This window comes from Panthera pardus, unplaced genomic scaffold (assembly GCF_024362965.1).
Source record: "Panthera pardus isolate Hobbes unplaced genomic scaffold, ASM2436296v1 HiC_scaffold_12, whole genome shotgun sequence".
Taxonomy (NCBI): domain Eukaryota; kingdom Metazoa; phylum Chordata; class Mammalia; order Carnivora; family Felidae; genus Panthera; species Panthera pardus.
In genome coordinates, this window is record NW_026526677.1 from 16,662,804 (window position 1) to 16,680,446 (window position 17,643).

Consider the following 17,643-nt stretch of genomic DNA (forward strand, 5'->3'; position numbering starts at 1 on the left):
ATTCATAAACTTTTAATGTGCTAACATTGTCATTATTTTGAAACATTGAGTATTTGGTTTTTTCTCTCTTAGCTGTCACTTAGCTACTTTAATTTTTTTTAATGTGTATTTTATTTATTTTGAGAGAGAAAGAGCATGAGTGAGGAAGGGGCAGAGAGAGGGAGAGACAGAATCCCCTGTCAGTGCAGTTGACTGGGGGCTCAAACTCACAAACTGTGAGTTCATGACCTGAGCTAAAATCAAGAGTTGGATGCCCAGCCAACTGAGCCACCCAGGTGCCCCAGCTACTTTAATTGATAACAAGGATAGAAATTATTTTGTTTCTTTGTTTAAAATTGTTGTTTTTAGCGGCGCTCAGCTGGCTCAGTCAAGAGCATGAGACTCTTGATCATGAGTTTGAGCCTCATTTTGGACACAGATTACTTGAAAAATAAATTAAATAGGGGCACCTGGGTGGCTCAGTTGATTAAGCGTCCGACTTCAGCTCAGGTCATGATCTCACAGTTCAGGAGTTCAAGCCCTGCATGAGGCTCTGTGCTAACAGCTTGAAACCTGGAGCCTGCTTCAGATTCTGTGTCTCCCTCTCTCTCTTTCTCTGCCCCTCACCAACTTGCTCTCTGTCTGTCTCTCAAAAAATAAATTTAAAAAACAATAAAAAATATTTTAAAAATAAAATAAATAAATAAATTTATTTGTCATTTTTAGTTTGGTCATGTTCTTAGTTGTTCCTGTATTACATCTTCAGGCTGCTATAAAAATAAGTAAATCGATGTCTTTGGCTTACTCATAACTTTATGATGCTTATCCTTTGTTCAGGTGATGCAGATGAAGCTTCACATAGTTGCTTTGATTGCCCAGAAAGGGAATTTTTCCAAAACTTCAGCTCAGATTGTCTTGGATGGCCTTGTGGACAAGATTGGAGATGTAAAGTGTGGGAACAATGCAAAAGAAGCTATGACAGCAATAGCCGAAGCTTGCATGTTACCGTGGACAGCTGAACAGGTTAGTAACAGAGCTCTCTTTCCCCAACTTTTCCCAGATTTTTCCCAAATGTTAATTTAAGGTTACTAGTTAAATGGTAGTCCTTTTCTTCTCAAGTCAAACCATTTTTATATTCTGCATTTTTATCCTTACCTTTAATAATATACTGTTGTCTGATAATTAGAATTTATTTTGGCCAAGATATTCTGTTTAAAAATGAGAGGGGCACCTGGGTGGCTCAATCGGTTGAGCCTGAGACTTCGGCTCAGGTCATGATCTAACTGTTCGGAGTTCCAGCACCACATCGGGCTCTGTGCTGACAGCTCAGAGCCTGGAGCCTGTTTCAGATTCTGTGCCTCCCTCTCTGTCTCTGCCCTTACCCCATTTGTGCATGCGCACTCTCTCTTGCTCTCACTCTTTCTCAAGTAAATAAACATTAAGAATTAAAATAAAAAAAGATGAGAATAATTTTCTCCTAAGGCATTATAATCCAGAGTGATCACTAAGGAAAAGTTGTAAAGTCAAGAATGCTTTTTAATACTCCTGTTACAAGGGAGCCTGGGTGGCTCAGTCAGTTAAGCATCCAACTCTTTATTTTGGCTCAGATCATGATCTCACGGTTGTGAGATAGAGCCCCACATCATGGATCCTGCTTAAGACTCTCTCTCTCCCTCCCTCCCCTCCCTCCGTCCCTCTGCCCCTCCCCTGCTCACCCACACTCTCCCTCCCTCTTGCTCTCAAAAAAAAAAAAAAATACTATGTCACTTACGTCATTTTCTTGTGTGAGTTAAATATTTCATTCGTAAGGCATTCTCGTAGTTCTGTCGGCGTTGGAAAAGCCACTCCTAATCCACTTCTGCCTTAATGCCATACCACATTTCTGTGAGAAATATGAGAAAAAGCACATATTTGTTTTTGTTTTTTCCCTCTTTCACTCCAGGTTATGTCCATGGCTTTCTCACAGAAGAATCCCAAGAATCAATCAGAAACTCTGAATTGGCTATCAAATGCAATAAAAGAATTTGGTTTTTCTGGGTAAGTCAGAAAGAAATCAGGTACAAAATAATTAAATATTTTGCTAATCTCTAACTGGTGATTCTGTTTGTTCAACTATCTCTGCTATTTCTGAGAAGCCAGAGCTTTTCATATCCACTAACTTTAGAGTTCTCTAAGTTGTTTTTCCTTAAGTGTTAACAATTGTCCCACAGAAAAGCCAGTTCTGAGAAGACCGAGTCAAATGCATTTGGAAATTCTTACATGTAATCACATTTGTTTAGAGAACTATCATGCACCTTGGTGAATTAAGGGCTCTCAAGGTCAGGCAGCAGAGAAGCTTATCTAACTTATTTGCATTTGAACATACTTGTTTAACAAAATTTTATAGAGCTTTCTTTATGCCAGGCGCTTTCTTCTTTTTTTTTTTTTTTTGTTTTATTTATTTATTTTGAGAGAGAACGCGAGCAGGGAGAGGGGGGCAGGGGGGCAGGGAGGGGAGAGAGAGAATCCCAAGCAGGTTCTGTGCTGTCAGTGAGGAGCCAGATGCAGGGCCCCATCCCCCAAACTGAGATCATGACCTGGGCCAAAATCAAGAGTTGGACATTTAACTGACTGAGCCACCCAGGTGCCCTTATGCCAGTCACTTTCTAAATAATAATTCCTTTAATTTCATTCTCATAAAAACTACCTACATGAGGTATTGTTATTCCCATTTTATAAGTGTGGAAATTGGGGCACAGGAAGCTGAAGTAATCTGTCCAAGTCACAGTTCAGAAGTGGCAAAGCCAAGATTTGAATCCAGGCGTTCTGTCCAAGAGAGAATACCATAACTGCTATACTATGCAGCCTTTCTACTATGTGCCATGCTGCTTGTTACAACACACCTCTTAATGTCTTGTAAAGTAGTTTTCTATGTTCTACCAAATGAAGAGTTACTAGTCTCGAAGTTATTCAGGTGTCATTCAAGCAAAGGCTTGTGTGTCTGTATTTATAGTTGAGGGTATTGTTAAAATCCCTTCAAAATTGTATAATTTTTGGTGTAAAACTAATCTCCTGGCATGGCATAAAAGCCAGGTGAATGTTTTCCTCTTTTTTTTTTTTTTTTTTTAATTTTTTTGTTTAATGTTTATTTATTTTTGAGACAGAGACAGAGCATGAACGGGGGAGGGTCAGAGAGAGAGGGAGACACAGAATCTGAAGCAGGCTCCAGGCTCTGAGCTGTCAGCACAGAGCCCGATGCGGGGCTCGAACTCACGGACCGTGAGATCATGACCTGAGCCGAAGTCGGACGCTTAACCGACTGAGCCACCTAGGCGCCCCTGTTTTCCTCTTTTTAATTTGTCCATGATCTTTCATTTATTCAACAACTACATATTGAGCACTTTATGGTGTTTCAGTCATTTGTTCTAGTCCCTAGGAATACATTATAGACAAGATTAAATTCTTGCTTTCATAAGACTCATATTTCAGTAAGAGCAGATGACGATAGGTAGTGAAAAGAATATCCGGAGGTACAGGGACAATGGAATAAAAATAAAGGATAAGAAGTTAGGTAGTATTACCTAGGAGTGGTTGGGATGGTCCTTCCTGAGAAAATGACATTTGAGCAGAGACCATTAGGACCTGAGGTGGCTAGCTGTGACAATCTGGGAAAAGATCATTCTAGGCCAAGGGAACAGCAATTGCAAAAGCCCTGTAGTAGGAGCATGTGTGATGTATTTAAAAATAGCAAGGAGTGATTGTTTTTCAGTATGTAGCTGAAGGGGAATGAGTTGGGTGGTAGGGAGGAGGAGGAGACAAGATGCAAGAAAGAACAGGGCCAGGTCACTTAGAGCCTCAAAGCTTTGAGTAAGTTCGAAACCACTAGATGGTTTTGAGCAAAAGAGTAGTAGGATCATTTGGACTCTAGTCAGAGAGAACAGATAGTGAGACTCAAGGAGACTAATTAGTAAGCTATTGGCATAATCCTTTAAGAAAATAATAGTGGCTTAGGCATAGTTTGTAGAGATGGAAGCCTTAGGAGTCAGAATATATTTGAGAGAACTGAACAGGAAAATGGGTATAGGAGAGAGAGGAGTCAAGGATGGCCTGAGCAAATGGAGGAATGATGTAGTTCTTTGCTGAAGTAGGGAAGACCGTGGGAAGAATAGGATTTGGGTTTAGGGTGTGGACAGGAGTTTTGACCTTAAGAGATGTGTGACACCTACTAGACATTCTAAGGAAAATGTTTCAAAGGCTACATGGATATATGAATGGAGTTCAGGAGAGAGGTCATCAATGGGATTTAGGAGCAATGAGCATGCAGACAGTATTTAATGCTCACTTTAAATGAGTCTAGAAACAGAATAAGTGAGACTTGGGGACATAGCCAAAGGGAGCCAGTCCTAGAGTCTTGGCTTTATAAAACTGTTGAGTAGCGGTGCCTGGGTGGCTCAGTTGGTTAACCATCCAACTCTTGATCTTGGCTCAGGTCATGGTCTCATGGTTTGTGAGTTCAAGGCCTGCATCAGGCTCTGTGCTGACAGTGAGGAGCCTGCTTGGGATTCTCTTTCTCCTTCTCTTTCTGCCCCTCCCCTGCTTGTGCGCATACGCCTTCTCTCTCTCTCTCTCTCTCTCTCTCTCTCTCTCTCTCTCTCTCTCTCTTTCAAAATAAATAAAAATAAAATTCTGTTGAGTATTTTGAGGGTTTCATTTGTTAATTCTAAATGTTATTTCTTCTAGGCTGAATGTGAAAGCTTTCATTAGCAATGTGAAGACAGCTCTTGCTGCAACAAACCCAGTGAGTACATACCAGCATATGCAGGAACATTGCAGCCATCCCTGTGGTTCTGTTCTCATTTAGAAAGTTCTTTTTGCTCTGTCTGCCAGGCTGTGAGGACTTCCGCCATCACCCTGCTTGGTGTGATGTATCTGTATGTTGGCCCCTCTTTGCGAATGTTCTTTGAAGATGAGAAGCCTGCCCTCCTCTCCCAGATAGATGCAGAATTTGAGAAGGTAAAGTTCCCAGAAATGATACAATCCATTGGTAGACATGAGAATGCTCATATTAGTTAAGTGTAAGCTTTTAACCCTTTGGAATGAAGAATATATATGTATTTATTTTTATATGCATAAAATACCCTGGGAAGAGTTCATAAGAAATTGATGGCTTTGTCTGTGAGGCAGCCAACTGGATAGCTGTGGTACAGGAGGGGAGATTTTCCTCTTTAGGTCTTTTGTACCTTTGGGTATCAAACATTTTGAATATGCTGCCTATTCAGAAAGCATACTAATTAACATTTAAAATAATTTTAAATAAAAGAAACTTGACCTTCCTTGAATAAACTTTTTAATTGAAATGGCTGAGTTTGGGCAGACTTGCTCTGTATTTCTTGGGCTTACAAGTCAAAAGACAGCTTTATGATTGAAAAGTCAGATTCTAATAGGTTTGTATAAAAATGCCTTTTGCTAGATAGTCTCAAATTTGGAATCTAGGAATTAAAATACATACTGTGTAAATATTAAGTAGTATGAAAGAGTAGGAAAGTTTGACATAGTCCCATTCTCTAACTTGTTTGCTCTCATACCCTTCATCAAGTTCATTGGACTCACTGATTTGTTTGTGTGTAGATGCAGGGACAGAGCCCACCTGCTCCAACCAGAGGGATTTCCAAACACAGCATAAGTGGTACAGATGAAGGAGAAGATGGAGATGAACCAGATGAGGGGGGCAATGATGTTGTGGATCTTTTGCCGAGGACAGAAATCAGGTAGGTTTGTTGCAAATGGTTTATTGGATTTTTGTAGCAGTTTGTTTGTTTGTTTGTTTGTTTGTTTGTTTTGTTTTGTTTTTTGTTTTGTTTTAGTGAATTCCTAATGGTACCTTCTCTTTCTCAGTCAAGAGTACTTCTGTGACATAATTATTTCTTTAGGAGTCTGGAATTAAAGATTCCATCCTTGCTTTTTCAGTGATAAAATCACTTCAGAGTTGGTGTCTAAGATTGGTGACAAGAATTGGAAGATCAGGAAAGAAGGTCTAGATGAAGTGGCAGGTATTATCAATGAAGCCAAATTTATCCAACCGAATATAGGTGAACTGCCAACTGCCTTGAAGGGTCGACTCAATGATTCAAATAAAATCTTGGTACGTAGAACATATATACCTGTTCTTTTTCTCTCCCTCCCTTCTTCTCTGAAGGAAGTCCCTTTTAAATACTAACCTTCATCTGCAAAAAAAAAATGGGTGGTCACTTTATTTTCTTTGAACTAGAAATAGCTTCCTTTAATCTCTTAAGTGTGCCTCCAGATAGGTTGGTAGACAGCAGGTTTATTAATCAAATTTTCATGAATCTCAGATTTGCTTTTTATAGGACTCTAATATTAAATATCTTTATATAAAACTGCTCGTAATACATATAAACATGCTTAATTTCTAATTTTTAAATTTGGGTTTTTATGTGAGAATTTTCTTAAGCTAGGCTTTACCTTTAAAATTATAAAATTACCCTCTCTGTTGTAAAATTCTTTTTTTTTTTTTTTTTTTTTTGTTTATTTTTGAGAGAGAGAATCCAAATCAGGCTCTGCGCTGTCAGCACAAAGCCTGACATGGGGCTTGAACCCAGGAACTGTGAGATCATGACCTAAGCCAAAGTCAGACACTCAATTGACTGAGCCACTCAGATGCCCCTGGTCTAAAATTCTCGTATTCAAGCTTTATGAACTGATGATGAAAGGCCACCACCTAAAAATTAACCATAAGCTAATTAGAATAGCATCATAACAAACTGACTTCCCTGTCTCTTAAATAGGCCCAAAACTTTCTATTGCAATGACTACTTAGCAGCAAACTTAAAAAACTTTGAACATAGCCTGCTCATGGTTTCAAGTGTTGGTTCTTTCCCACTTAGGTGCAACAAACATTGAATATCCTCCAGCAGCTGGCCGTAGCAATGGGACCAAATATCAAGCAACATGTGAAGAACTTAGGCATCCCTATCATCACAGTCCTTGGAGACAGCAAGGTAAGCCTGACTCCTGACCTCACTCCTTTTTGGAATAGGCCAGACATGTTCGTGGGCTAAGAATAATTCTTAGATGTACATGTAAGAGTACACATACACAGTCTATAAACTTTGCAGGGAAGAGAACATTAGAAGGAAAATAGTAAACATCTTTACCTCCAGGAAATATGAAGGTGAACAGATAGGTCACTAGCTTTGTGACCCTTAGATAAGTTATTTATCTTCTTTGAGGTTCAGTGTTGTTATCTATGAAATTTCATTGCTATAGAACTAAATAATCTGTACCTAAGATACCTATTAGTGTCTCCTATAGTGTGCACTCAAAAAATGTTGGCTATTAGGATTATGACATCGTTGTTATAAGTGCTGTTAAAAAGAGTGAATAAGTTTATGAATTTGGGGGTCCTTTATTTTCCACCTTGTTCTGGACCACTGGAGCAGAATCTTCCAGTACTTGCAGTTTCACAGTCCTAGAATCAGTCTCCTTGAAAGTAGCAAGCCTCATATTTAGCCCTAGATTGAATATTTGAATGTGTCTTTATTTTTGTGCAATTCATTTAATGTGATATTTTAATGGGATATTTTAATGGGATATTTTAATGGGATATTTTAATATTTTTCATGTCAGTAAGTCCTCATGCTACAAATGCAAATTAATAGGAAAACGTAAGTGTTCGGGCAAATTGTTAGTAATTTGATTCTAACTCTTGAGTTTTCTACCATGTGGAATTACATTCTTTAGCAGATAACCATGGATATAACAGTCCCAGAGATTCAGGGAACAGAACCTCTGAGTTAATTCCTCTTACATGATATGTTATACCCAGGTGACTGTTTTTGTCTGATTTAACCGACAAGATCTTTACAATGGAGTTTTATGTTTCTACTTTAGATTTTCAGTACAACCATAGAACTAGATTCTGTGTCAGAGAAGTTGATTCCAAGTATGTTCATGTGGACCTTAGAGAAACCTCCATTGTTCATATCCCCAAAGTAACAACCTTTTTCACTCCCTATCTCCAAACCATAACTGATACTATCTTTACTAATTTTCTCCTCCCTTCAGAACAATGTTCGGGCGGCTGCCCTAGCGACTGTGAATGCTTGGGCAGAACAGACAGGCATGAAGGAATGGCTGGAGGGAGAAGATCTTTCTGAAGAACTCAAAAAGGAAAATCCTTTCTTGAGGCAAGAGGTAAGTACTACATATACAATGTGTTTACTCATGTCTTTTACCTTCTTAGGTGTGGACCTGCCTAATAAATATGCGTGTAGAGGTAGAATTGAGTTTCATTATGAAACAGTTAATAAAATGAAACCAAATTCCTGGAGCTTTTATACTCATGTACCTCTTTTTTTCCCCCCTTTCATATACTTTAAAAAAAATTTTTTTTTTCTTTTTTAATTTATTTATTTTTGAGAGAGAGAGGAGACACAGATTCCAAAGCAAGCTCCAGGCTCCGAGCTGTCAGCACAGAGCCTGATGCGGGGCTTGAACTCACGTATTGCAAGATCATGACCTGAGCCAGAAGTCAGATGCTTAACTGACAGAGCTACCCAGGCACACCTCATATACTTTTTTTAACAATAAAAATTATTTTTTGAGAGAGAGGACACAGTGAGTAAGGGGTTGAGAGAGAGAAGAGGGGTTTACCAGAACTTGTGTTTTACCCAAAGTGGGGCTCAAACTCACCTCATGTGGGACTCAAACTCACAAACTGTAAGATCATGACCTGAGCCAAAGTCAGGTGCTTAACGACTGAGCCACCCAGGCACCCTAAAAATAGAATTTTTTAAAGGACTAGCCTTTTTGTGAAATTTTCTCTTTTCTTGAACTCAAGGTTCAAGAGGTTTTAATCAGAACATAAAAATAGAATTCAACATTCAAAAATCCATCAGTACCAACAGGCCAAAGAAGAAAAATCATATAATTGTATCAGTTGACACAAAAAAAGGATTTGAGAAAATCCAGCATCTATTCATGACAAAAACTCTGAGCAAGTTAGTAATAGAAGAGAACTACGTCTTCTTGCTAGAGCGCATCTACAAAAAACTTATATAGGTAATGTCATACTTAGTGGTGAAAGACTGAATGCTTTCCTCCTACGATTAGAAATGATATGTTTTCACTACTGTTAATCAGCATAGTCTGGCAAGTTCTGGGCACTGCAGCGATGCAAGAAAAAGAAATGGAAGACGGGGCGCCTGGGTGGCTCAGTCGGTTGAGCATACACTCTTGATTTTGGCTCAGGTCATGTTTCCAGGGTCATGGGATCGAGCCCTGCTTTGGGCTTCACCCTGAACACTGAGTATGGAGCCTATTTGAGGTCCTCTCTCTTTCCCCCTCTTCCTCTCTATCTCTGCCCCTCTCTCCCCCCTCTCTCCCCAAAAAAGGAAAAAATTAAAAAAAAAAAAAAGATGAAAGGTTGGAAAAAAAATAAGTGAAACTATCCTTAATTGCAGATAACATGACTGTCTACATAGAAAATCCTAAGGAATCTACAAGTAAACTCCTAGAGCTAATAAATGAGTTCAGTAAGACTGCAGGATACAAAATTAACACACAAAAATCAATCACATTTCTTTATAATACAGTGTATATACAGAAACTGAAATGAAAGACAGGACCATTTACAGTCACTCCAAAGAAAATGAAATCCTTACATGTACACTTAGCAAAACAACTACAGAGTGAGTGTGTATACTGGAAATTACAGAATACTGTTGAAAGAATTCATCTATTTAGGAAGACCCAAATAGATGGAAAGACATGCCATGTTCATAGATGGGAAGGCTCAATGTAGCAGGGATGTCACTTCTCCCCAAATTGATCTATAGGTTTAATGTAATTCCCACCAAACTTGCAGCAAGTTTTTTTATAGAGACAGGTTTATCCTAAAATTTATATTCTAGCTAAAACAATCTTGACAAAGAAGAAAAACATGGAAATAATCACTCTACCATATATTAAGACTCACGTATTGTTAACATAATCAAGAAACTGGTATGGGTGGTCGGGGGAGGAGAGGACAGACACAGGTCAATAGAACTGAAGAGGAAACCAAGAAATAGACCCACACAAATCTGATCAACTAATTTTTGACTAAGTTGCCAAAGTAATTTAGTGCAGGAAGGCTGGCCTTTTCAACAAGTGATTCTAGAGCCTTTGACATCTATAGATAGAACAATAAACCTCAACCTAAACCTTTCATTTAACACAAAAATTAACTCAAAATGGATCATGGACTTAAATGTAGAACATAAAACTGTAGAACTTTTAAAGATAACATCAGTGAAAACCTTCAGAATACAGAAATTCTTCAGGCAAAGAATTCTTAGACTTGACACCAAAACCACAATCCCATCAAAGGGAGAACTTGGTAAGTTGGACCTCATTAAAAATTAAGAACTTTTACTGTGCAAAAGACCATGTGAAGATGATGAAAGTCAGCTACAGAGCAGGAGACAATATTTATAAACTTTACATCCAATAAAGGACCATTACTTAGAATATGTATGTAAAGAATTCTCAAAACAGTAAAAAAAAAAAAAAAAAAAATCTAATTAGAAAATGAGCAAGGGGGGCCTGGGTGGCTCAGTCGGTTGAGCATCCAACTTGATCTCAGCTCAGGTCATGAATTCGAGCCCCACGTTGGGCTTCACGATGGGCATGAAGCCTACTTAAAAAAAAAGAAGAGGGGCGCCTGGGTGGCTCAGTCGGTTAAGCGTCCGACTTCAGCTCAGGTCATGATCTCACGGTCTGTGGGTTCGAGCCCTGCATCGGGCTCTGGGCTGGTGGCTCAGAGCCTGGAGCCTGCTTCCGATTCTGTGTCTCCCTCTCTCTCTGCCCCTCCCCCGTTCATGCTCTGTCTCTCTCTGTCTCAAAAATAAATAAAAAACGTTAAAAAAAAAAATTAAAAAAAAAAAAAAAAAACAAAATGGGCAAAAGATGGGGCATCTGGCTTGTTCAGTCAGAGAGCATGCAACTCTTGATCTCAGGGTCATGAGTTCAAGCCCATATTGGATGTAGAGCCTACTTTTAAAAAAAAAAAGGAAAGGAAATGTGCAAAAGACATGAACAGATGTTTTACAGAAGAGGATATGCAGCTGGCAAATAAGCCCATGAAAGTTGTTCAGTAGTATTAGCAATAAGGGAAATGCAAATTAAAACTACAGTGACACATCCCTATGCAACTATCAGAATTACTAAAATAAAGAAAGTAATAATACCAGATGCTGGCAAGGATGTAGAGAAATTTGAACATTCTGTTAGAGGAAATGTAAAATGGTACAGCCACTCTGGGAAAAGAGTTTAGCTTTTTATAAAACTAAATATGTAGTTACTATATGACCCAGTGATTTTGATCTTATACATTTATTCTGTAAAAATGAAAATTTATGGGGGTGCCTGAGTGGCGCAGTTGGTTAAGCTCCCAACTCTTTGATCTCAGCTCAAGTTATGATCTCTCGGTTGGAGTGTTCGAGCCCCACATTGAGCTCTTTGTGGATAGTGTGGAGGCTGCTTGAGATTCTTTCTCCCTCTCTCTCTTTGCCTCTCCCCCACTTGTGCTCTCTCTCAAAATAAATAAAAAATATATTCTTAAAAAAAATAAAATCTTGACTGTGGTGGCAGATGTACTAACGTGTGATAAAAGTGTACAGAACTAAATGTACACACAGTCACAAATGAGAATAGTAAAGCTGGGGATGTCTGAACAAGATCAGTGGATTGTATCAGTGTCAGTATCCTGCTAGTTATACTATAATATAATTTTGTATACAGCTACTGTTAGTGGAAACTGAGCAAAATGTGCACGGGATCTCTGTATTAACTTCTTATAACTCCATGTAACTATAATCATTTCAATAAAAACTTCAGTTAAAAAATAAATACAGGGGCGCCTGGGTGGCTCAGTTGATTAAGCGTCCAATTCTTGGTTTTGGCTCAGGTCATTCATTCTCTCATAGCTCATAGGTTTGAGCCCCATGTCGGGCTCTTGCATTGCCAGTGCAGAGCCTGCTTGGGATTCTGTCTCCCTTTCTCTCTGCCCCTCTCCCGCTTATGTGCACTCTCTCTCTCTCAAAATAAATTTTAAAAAAATTAATAAAGACTTAAAAAATACATACAGATATGAATTATTTTAAAGGAATAGAGAGAAACTGTCGATGTAAGGCTGAAATAGAAGTTGTAGTAGAATTTGTCCTCTTCTGATCAAATCAGTGTTCTGCATCTTCTCTACTGAATAATTCTTAGAAATTTTAAAGAAGTGAAGTGAAAGTTTTTCATCTTTAAAATGCATTAACAACTATTAAAGCTTTATAATTTAATGCCCAACTATGGTCCAGGGAACCATGTTTTTATCTGTAGGAAGATTATCTTCTTTGTGTCCTATTATTTAAGTATAGTAAATTTTTTGAACAATAAAAATTACTGATTTTATTTTGGAAAGTTGTAGTGTAAGAACTCATTCAGTGTTTCGTACTGATGGAATCATTAAGCCTAAGATCGTAAGTGATACTTTCCCACTTGAAGTGTGTCACTGGTCTTTGTTTCCTTTGGCAGCTTCTGGGCTGGTTGGCTGAGAAACTGCCGAGTCTTCGTTCCACCCCCACAGACCTCATCCTTTGTGTTCCTCATCTCTACTCCTGCCTGGAGGACCGTAATGGAGATGTGCGGAAGAAGGCCCAAGATGCCTTGCCATTCTTCATGATGCACTTGGGATATGAGAAAATGGCCAAGGCCACTGGGAAACTAAAGGTACTGCTTCCTGTTGTTGCTGCTGTTAAAAGCCATTAGAAAAATATTGAACATGAATTGATATCGGCAGGAGATCATATTACCTCCTAAGAGTTTCACTTGAAATCCCAAGGTAGCAAAAATGTAATATTTAACAGTGTGTAGAACTCAAAGAACCTTACTCTGCAGAAAATTGTGACCTTCTAGAATGGTAGCTAATTTAGTGTGACTTCATAATGTGTGTTATTTCTCTTGCACTGTGTGCCGCCTCCCTTATTTCATTGATATTTCAAAAGTAGGAGCTCAAGGATGTGTTTGACAGCAGCTCTGTTAGTAAGCATAGTATGAGTGTATCATGTCTGTGACCTCTCACCTCTCCTGTTACATTGTCTCCCTAGCCAACTTCTAAAGATCAGGTACTGGCCATGCTAGAGAAAGCCAAAGCTAACATGCCAGCCAAGCCTGCTGCATCTGCTAAAGCAGCTTCCAAACCGATGGGAGGGTCAGCTCCAGCCAAATTCCAGCCAGCTTCAGGTAATGGTATTTTGAGAGGGTTAAGCCCAGGGGAACTCGAAAAAGAAATCAAGCTTTCATTTTTTACCATTTTCCCTAACAGCTTAGATCGTAGGCCTGCCCTCCCGCCCGCCCTCTTTACCCTCCTACCACAAACACTTGAGAAGTTTTATGCTATGAACTATGCTGAAGGTATGAAGATGATTAATTTGGTTTCCAAGTCCAAAAAAGGGGTTTGGAATAATGTATTGAAATACTCCAGAAAGCAAGTGCTCCATCTTATTTTTAAGGTTTCTATACTGTTTTCTGCTATTGGATATTATAGTTAGAGGGGGAACTGGGACCATCTAGTTTAATCCCCTTTATTAACAGATGAAGAAACCCAGAAGATCAAGTGACTGGTACAGGGACGACCAGTCAGTGCCTGAATTCACCAGCATAGAATTCCTCTTTCTCATTCCCAAATGGGTCCTCCTTCCACTGCACTGCCCATTTGTTGATCCATTCTAACATTTACTAATCATTTAGAGAAAATTCTTGGTTTCTTCACCCTGATGTTAAAATTCCATTGTGTATAAATACAACTCTACTCTTTAACCCCTTCTCTACTATTTTATTATTAAATAAAATAATATTATTCTGTTTAGGGGGGTAGAAACTGTTGATGCTACAGAGTTAGAAATCTTACATGTGTAAAACTGTTGGTATCAAAGTATGTATTCAATTACACCATTTGTTGGAATCTTGCTATATGATAAATACCGAGTATCAACGATGACAGGCCCTGTCCTTAAGGATGTATCAATCTAGGGAAAAGGTTTCTTAACTGCTATTTAGAAAATAGTTTTAAAACTTCAGCTTAGGGGTGCCTGGGTGGCTCAGTCGGTTAAGCATCCGACTTCGGCTCAGGTTATGATCTCACAGTTCGTGGGTTCAAGCCCCCCATCGGGCTCTGTGATGACAGCTTAGAGCCTGGAGCCTGCTTCAAATTCTGTGTTTCCCCCTCTCTCTCTTCCTCCCCCACTCATGCTCTGTCTCTCTCTCTCTCTCTTTCACAAATAAATAAAAACATTAATTAAAAAAATTAAAAAAAAAACTTCAGCTTAAATGTTGGCAAAGCAGATGTAGATTTATTGAGTTAATTTCATAGGGTTATGCTTAAAAAGAAGTCAGGCTGAAAAAAGATTAGGAAAAAAAAATCTAACTGAAAATGCTTGCTAAATTGACACATTTAAAACTGTAGGCCTTCTCGTCATTATATATTTAACCTGCTCAGAACAAAGTGATACTAGAGTTTATATTTATAGTAGATCCCTTTTTTTCTCAAAGCACCTGTTGAAGATTCTGTTTCCAGCACTGTAGAACCCAAGCCTGATCCAAAAAAGGCCAAAGCTCTAGGAGTTTCCTCTAAAGCAAAGGTATGTTAACTCTGCATACTTAGATGTAGAATTGCTTTTAAGTGTGTTTTATGCACAATGTCATTCTATTAGGAAAGATCATATTATGCATGAAAAACATTACCACTCTTGATCTTATCAAATTATAAAGTTAATTATTTATGCCTGTTTCTGTGGCTTGTTTTAAATAAGGCCCCAAAACAGAGACATCCTGCTCTCAAGAGGTGCTGTCATGGGTTTTGTCATGCAGACCTTTGGGGAAGATTTGCAGTAGTGAAGAAAGAAGTCCTATGTAGCTCTGGCAGAATCACTTAGGCTGAGTCTGATTTAAGAAAAGGAAGGTAGTGATCAGCTTCCTTCAAACTTGGCACAGTTAAGTCATCGTGCTAGAAGGTATCCTAATTAGTCTACAAGGAAATACCGTCTGTCCCTGCACCAGTGGGACTTATTTTGATGAATCACCAGTCCCTTTAGCATCCATGCAGAGTTGGACATTTAAAGAAATATATGTTCAGGGGCACATGGGTGGCTCAGTCGGTTAGGTGTCTGACTCGGCTCAGGTCATGATCTCACAATTCATCATTTTGAGCCCCACGTCGGGCTCTGTGCTGACAGTATGGAGCCTGAAGCCTGCTTTGAGATCTGTGTGTGTGTGTGTCTCTCTCTCTCTCTCTCTCTCTCTCTCTCTCTGCCCCTTCTCTACTAGCACTCTGTCTCCTCTTTCTCAAACATAAATAAACATAAAAAAAAAAAAATTAAAAAGATAGGGGCACCTGGTGGCTCAGTCGGTTGGGTGGCCAACTTCGGCTCAGGTCATGATCTCATGGTCTGTGAGTTCAAGCCCCGCATCGGTCTCTGTGCTGACAGCTCAGAGTATGGAGCCTGCTTCAGATTCTGTATCTCCCTCTCTCTCTGTCCCTCTCCCACTCATGCTCAGTCTCTCTCGCTCTCAAAAATAAACAAACATAAAATTAAAAATAAAATAAAGAAATATGTTCGAATGCTTAACTTTAAATATTTCGGGGAGGGGGCAGAGGGCAGAAATCTCCTGGGAATCTTTTTATTTCATTAAGTTTTTGAATCACAGCAAATTGTCATCAGTTTCTATACCAAGATTCAGAACCTATCACCGTATTCAGAGTATTGATTAAAACTTATATAAGAAAATTGCAGAACTGTACGGTTGGTAGTAAATATAATAGCAAATATACATAGAGAAAACCATCTAATCAATTACATGTAACTAATGAAAAAAATGCCAGACTAAGAACCATTTTATTACCTAGTGCATTTATTATTATATGTCAGATACAATGGGCACTCTGGCTATTCATCTGAATATTACAGTTATTTTTCCATATGCATGGTCCTTTAACTCAATGAGTTAAATAGGTAATTATCTTCTAAGCTGTCCAATGAAGCTGTTCTTTTCCTGTCCTCCCCCACTGTCCTCATCCCAAATTTAACAAGTGCTTATTTTAGTATTTTGGTCACATGTGCTTTGAAGTATTTTTGACTCTGTTCTTAATGCTATACCGCGCCCCCCCCCCCCCCAAGTCTTTTGCAGTTTACAGTTTCACATAAATGATCTCATACTTGTTTTGACTGAATGACTTCAGTGTTTGAACTAGAAAGAAATTCTGGCCTACTAGAAATACTGGACTCTTCCTACATTTTTGTTAATAATGGTTCCTGTTTTAAAATTAAATATACATAGTGAGGTTCACTATTTTCTTTTCCATCTGATACAAAAATTCAAACTCTTGGATTATTTTTCAAAACCACTTTAATAACTTAAAATGTTTCTAGCAAGTTTCCCTAGAATCAAGTTCAGAGACTCTCAGGTATAGCTATATGATAGAGATATATTTACTTTTATTTTTTTAAGTTTATTTATGTATTTTGAGGGAGAGGGAGAGAGCGTTGGGCGGGGGGGGAGGAGCAGAGAGAGAGAATCCCAGGCAGCTTCTGTACTGTCAGTGCAGAGCTCAGTGCAGGGTTAGAACTCACAAACCATGAGATCATGACCTGAGCCGAAGTCCAGGACGCTTAACCGACTGAGCCACCCAGGTGCCCCTAGAGATATATTTTATATTCAGAGAAACAGAAAAGCTTTCTCAACTAAATGATGTGAAGTGTGTGAATGTCATTCAAAATGTCATTAATATGGAAGTCATTAATATGGAAAACCATAAATGGTGTTGAAGATTTCAAGAAAGAACTGTCCAATAAACAAAGGCTGTGACCCAAACCAATGACAGGTAATAGAGTTTTTCCAGCTATGTTGCGTGCCAGTCTAAGGACTAACCAACAGTTACCTGAGAATGCTATTAGAAACATTTCTGAAAAACCTGTACAAAAACATAACGTGCACAATTCTGTGACTTATCTGTTTCTGTCATGGAGAATACAATGTGGAGAGTGTATGGTTTTTATAGTGCGCTCTTACTGGGCAGCACCATCACATTCCTAACCAGTATTCCCTGAACCTTGGCTGTAGAGTGCACAAGGAAAGAAAGTGCCCAGCAAAACCAGCTTAAAGGAAGATGAAGACAAATCTGGTCCTATCTTCATTGTTGTTCCAAATGGAAAGGAGCAAAGAATGAAAGATGAAAAAGGATTAAAGGTAAGAAAGGGATAAGAATCCTCAGTAGGTTTTTGCTTTTTTGTTTTGCTTTGTAATCAAGAATAGCTTTGCTGTCTGGAATTCATTTCATTGTGAACTATGTAACAATGAACTAAATCTTTTGCTTATAAATTATGGCTTATTTCTCTAAGACGGCTCTATGGGAGCATTAGTTCCTACCAAAGGAACTATGGAATGGAGCTACTGCCTATTCTTCCTCCAAATGGAAAGAAATAAAAGTCGTTTTAATTTTTATAATTGAAGAATGGGAAGTATTCATTGATTTTTGTCAACTACACATAGGTAATAGGCCACTCGTTTAATCCTTCTTGTGCCTGATATCATAAAAGCCAGATTTGGTGACTGTATCTGCTTAGTTCGGTCATTTCTCTT

The 17,643-nt window shown here is 38.7% G+C and overlaps 1 protein-coding gene across 4 annotated transcripts in view; it reads left to right on the forward strand.

Moving 5' to 3' along the window:
* CKAP5 (cytoskeleton associated protein 5) overlaps positions 1-17,643 on the forward strand; it is a 113,518-nt gene that overhangs the window by 70,460 nt on the left and 25,415 nt on the right. For all 4 annotated transcript variants that reach the window (XM_019412339.2, XM_019412342.2, XM_019412341.2 and 1 more), the window contains exons 17-28: positions 817-1,002; positions 1,922-2,016; positions 4,699-4,756; positions 4,846-4,971; positions 5,587-5,726; positions 5,926-6,100; positions 6,864-6,977; positions 8,044-8,172; positions 12,541-12,735; positions 13,113-13,248; positions 14,557-14,645; positions 17,125-17,250. In XM_019412339.2, coding sequence (XP_019267884.1) covers positions 817-1,002; positions 1,922-2,016; positions 4,699-4,756; positions 4,846-4,971; positions 5,587-5,726; positions 5,926-6,100; positions 6,864-6,977; positions 8,044-8,172; positions 12,541-12,735; positions 13,113-13,248; positions 14,557-14,645; positions 17,125-17,250 — 1,569 coding nt within the window. The remainder of the gene's footprint in view (positions 1-816; positions 1,003-1,921; positions 2,017-4,698; positions 4,757-4,845; positions 4,972-5,586; positions 5,727-5,925; positions 6,101-6,863; positions 6,978-8,043; positions 8,173-12,540; positions 12,736-13,112; positions 13,249-14,556; positions 14,646-17,124; positions 17,251-17,643) is intronic.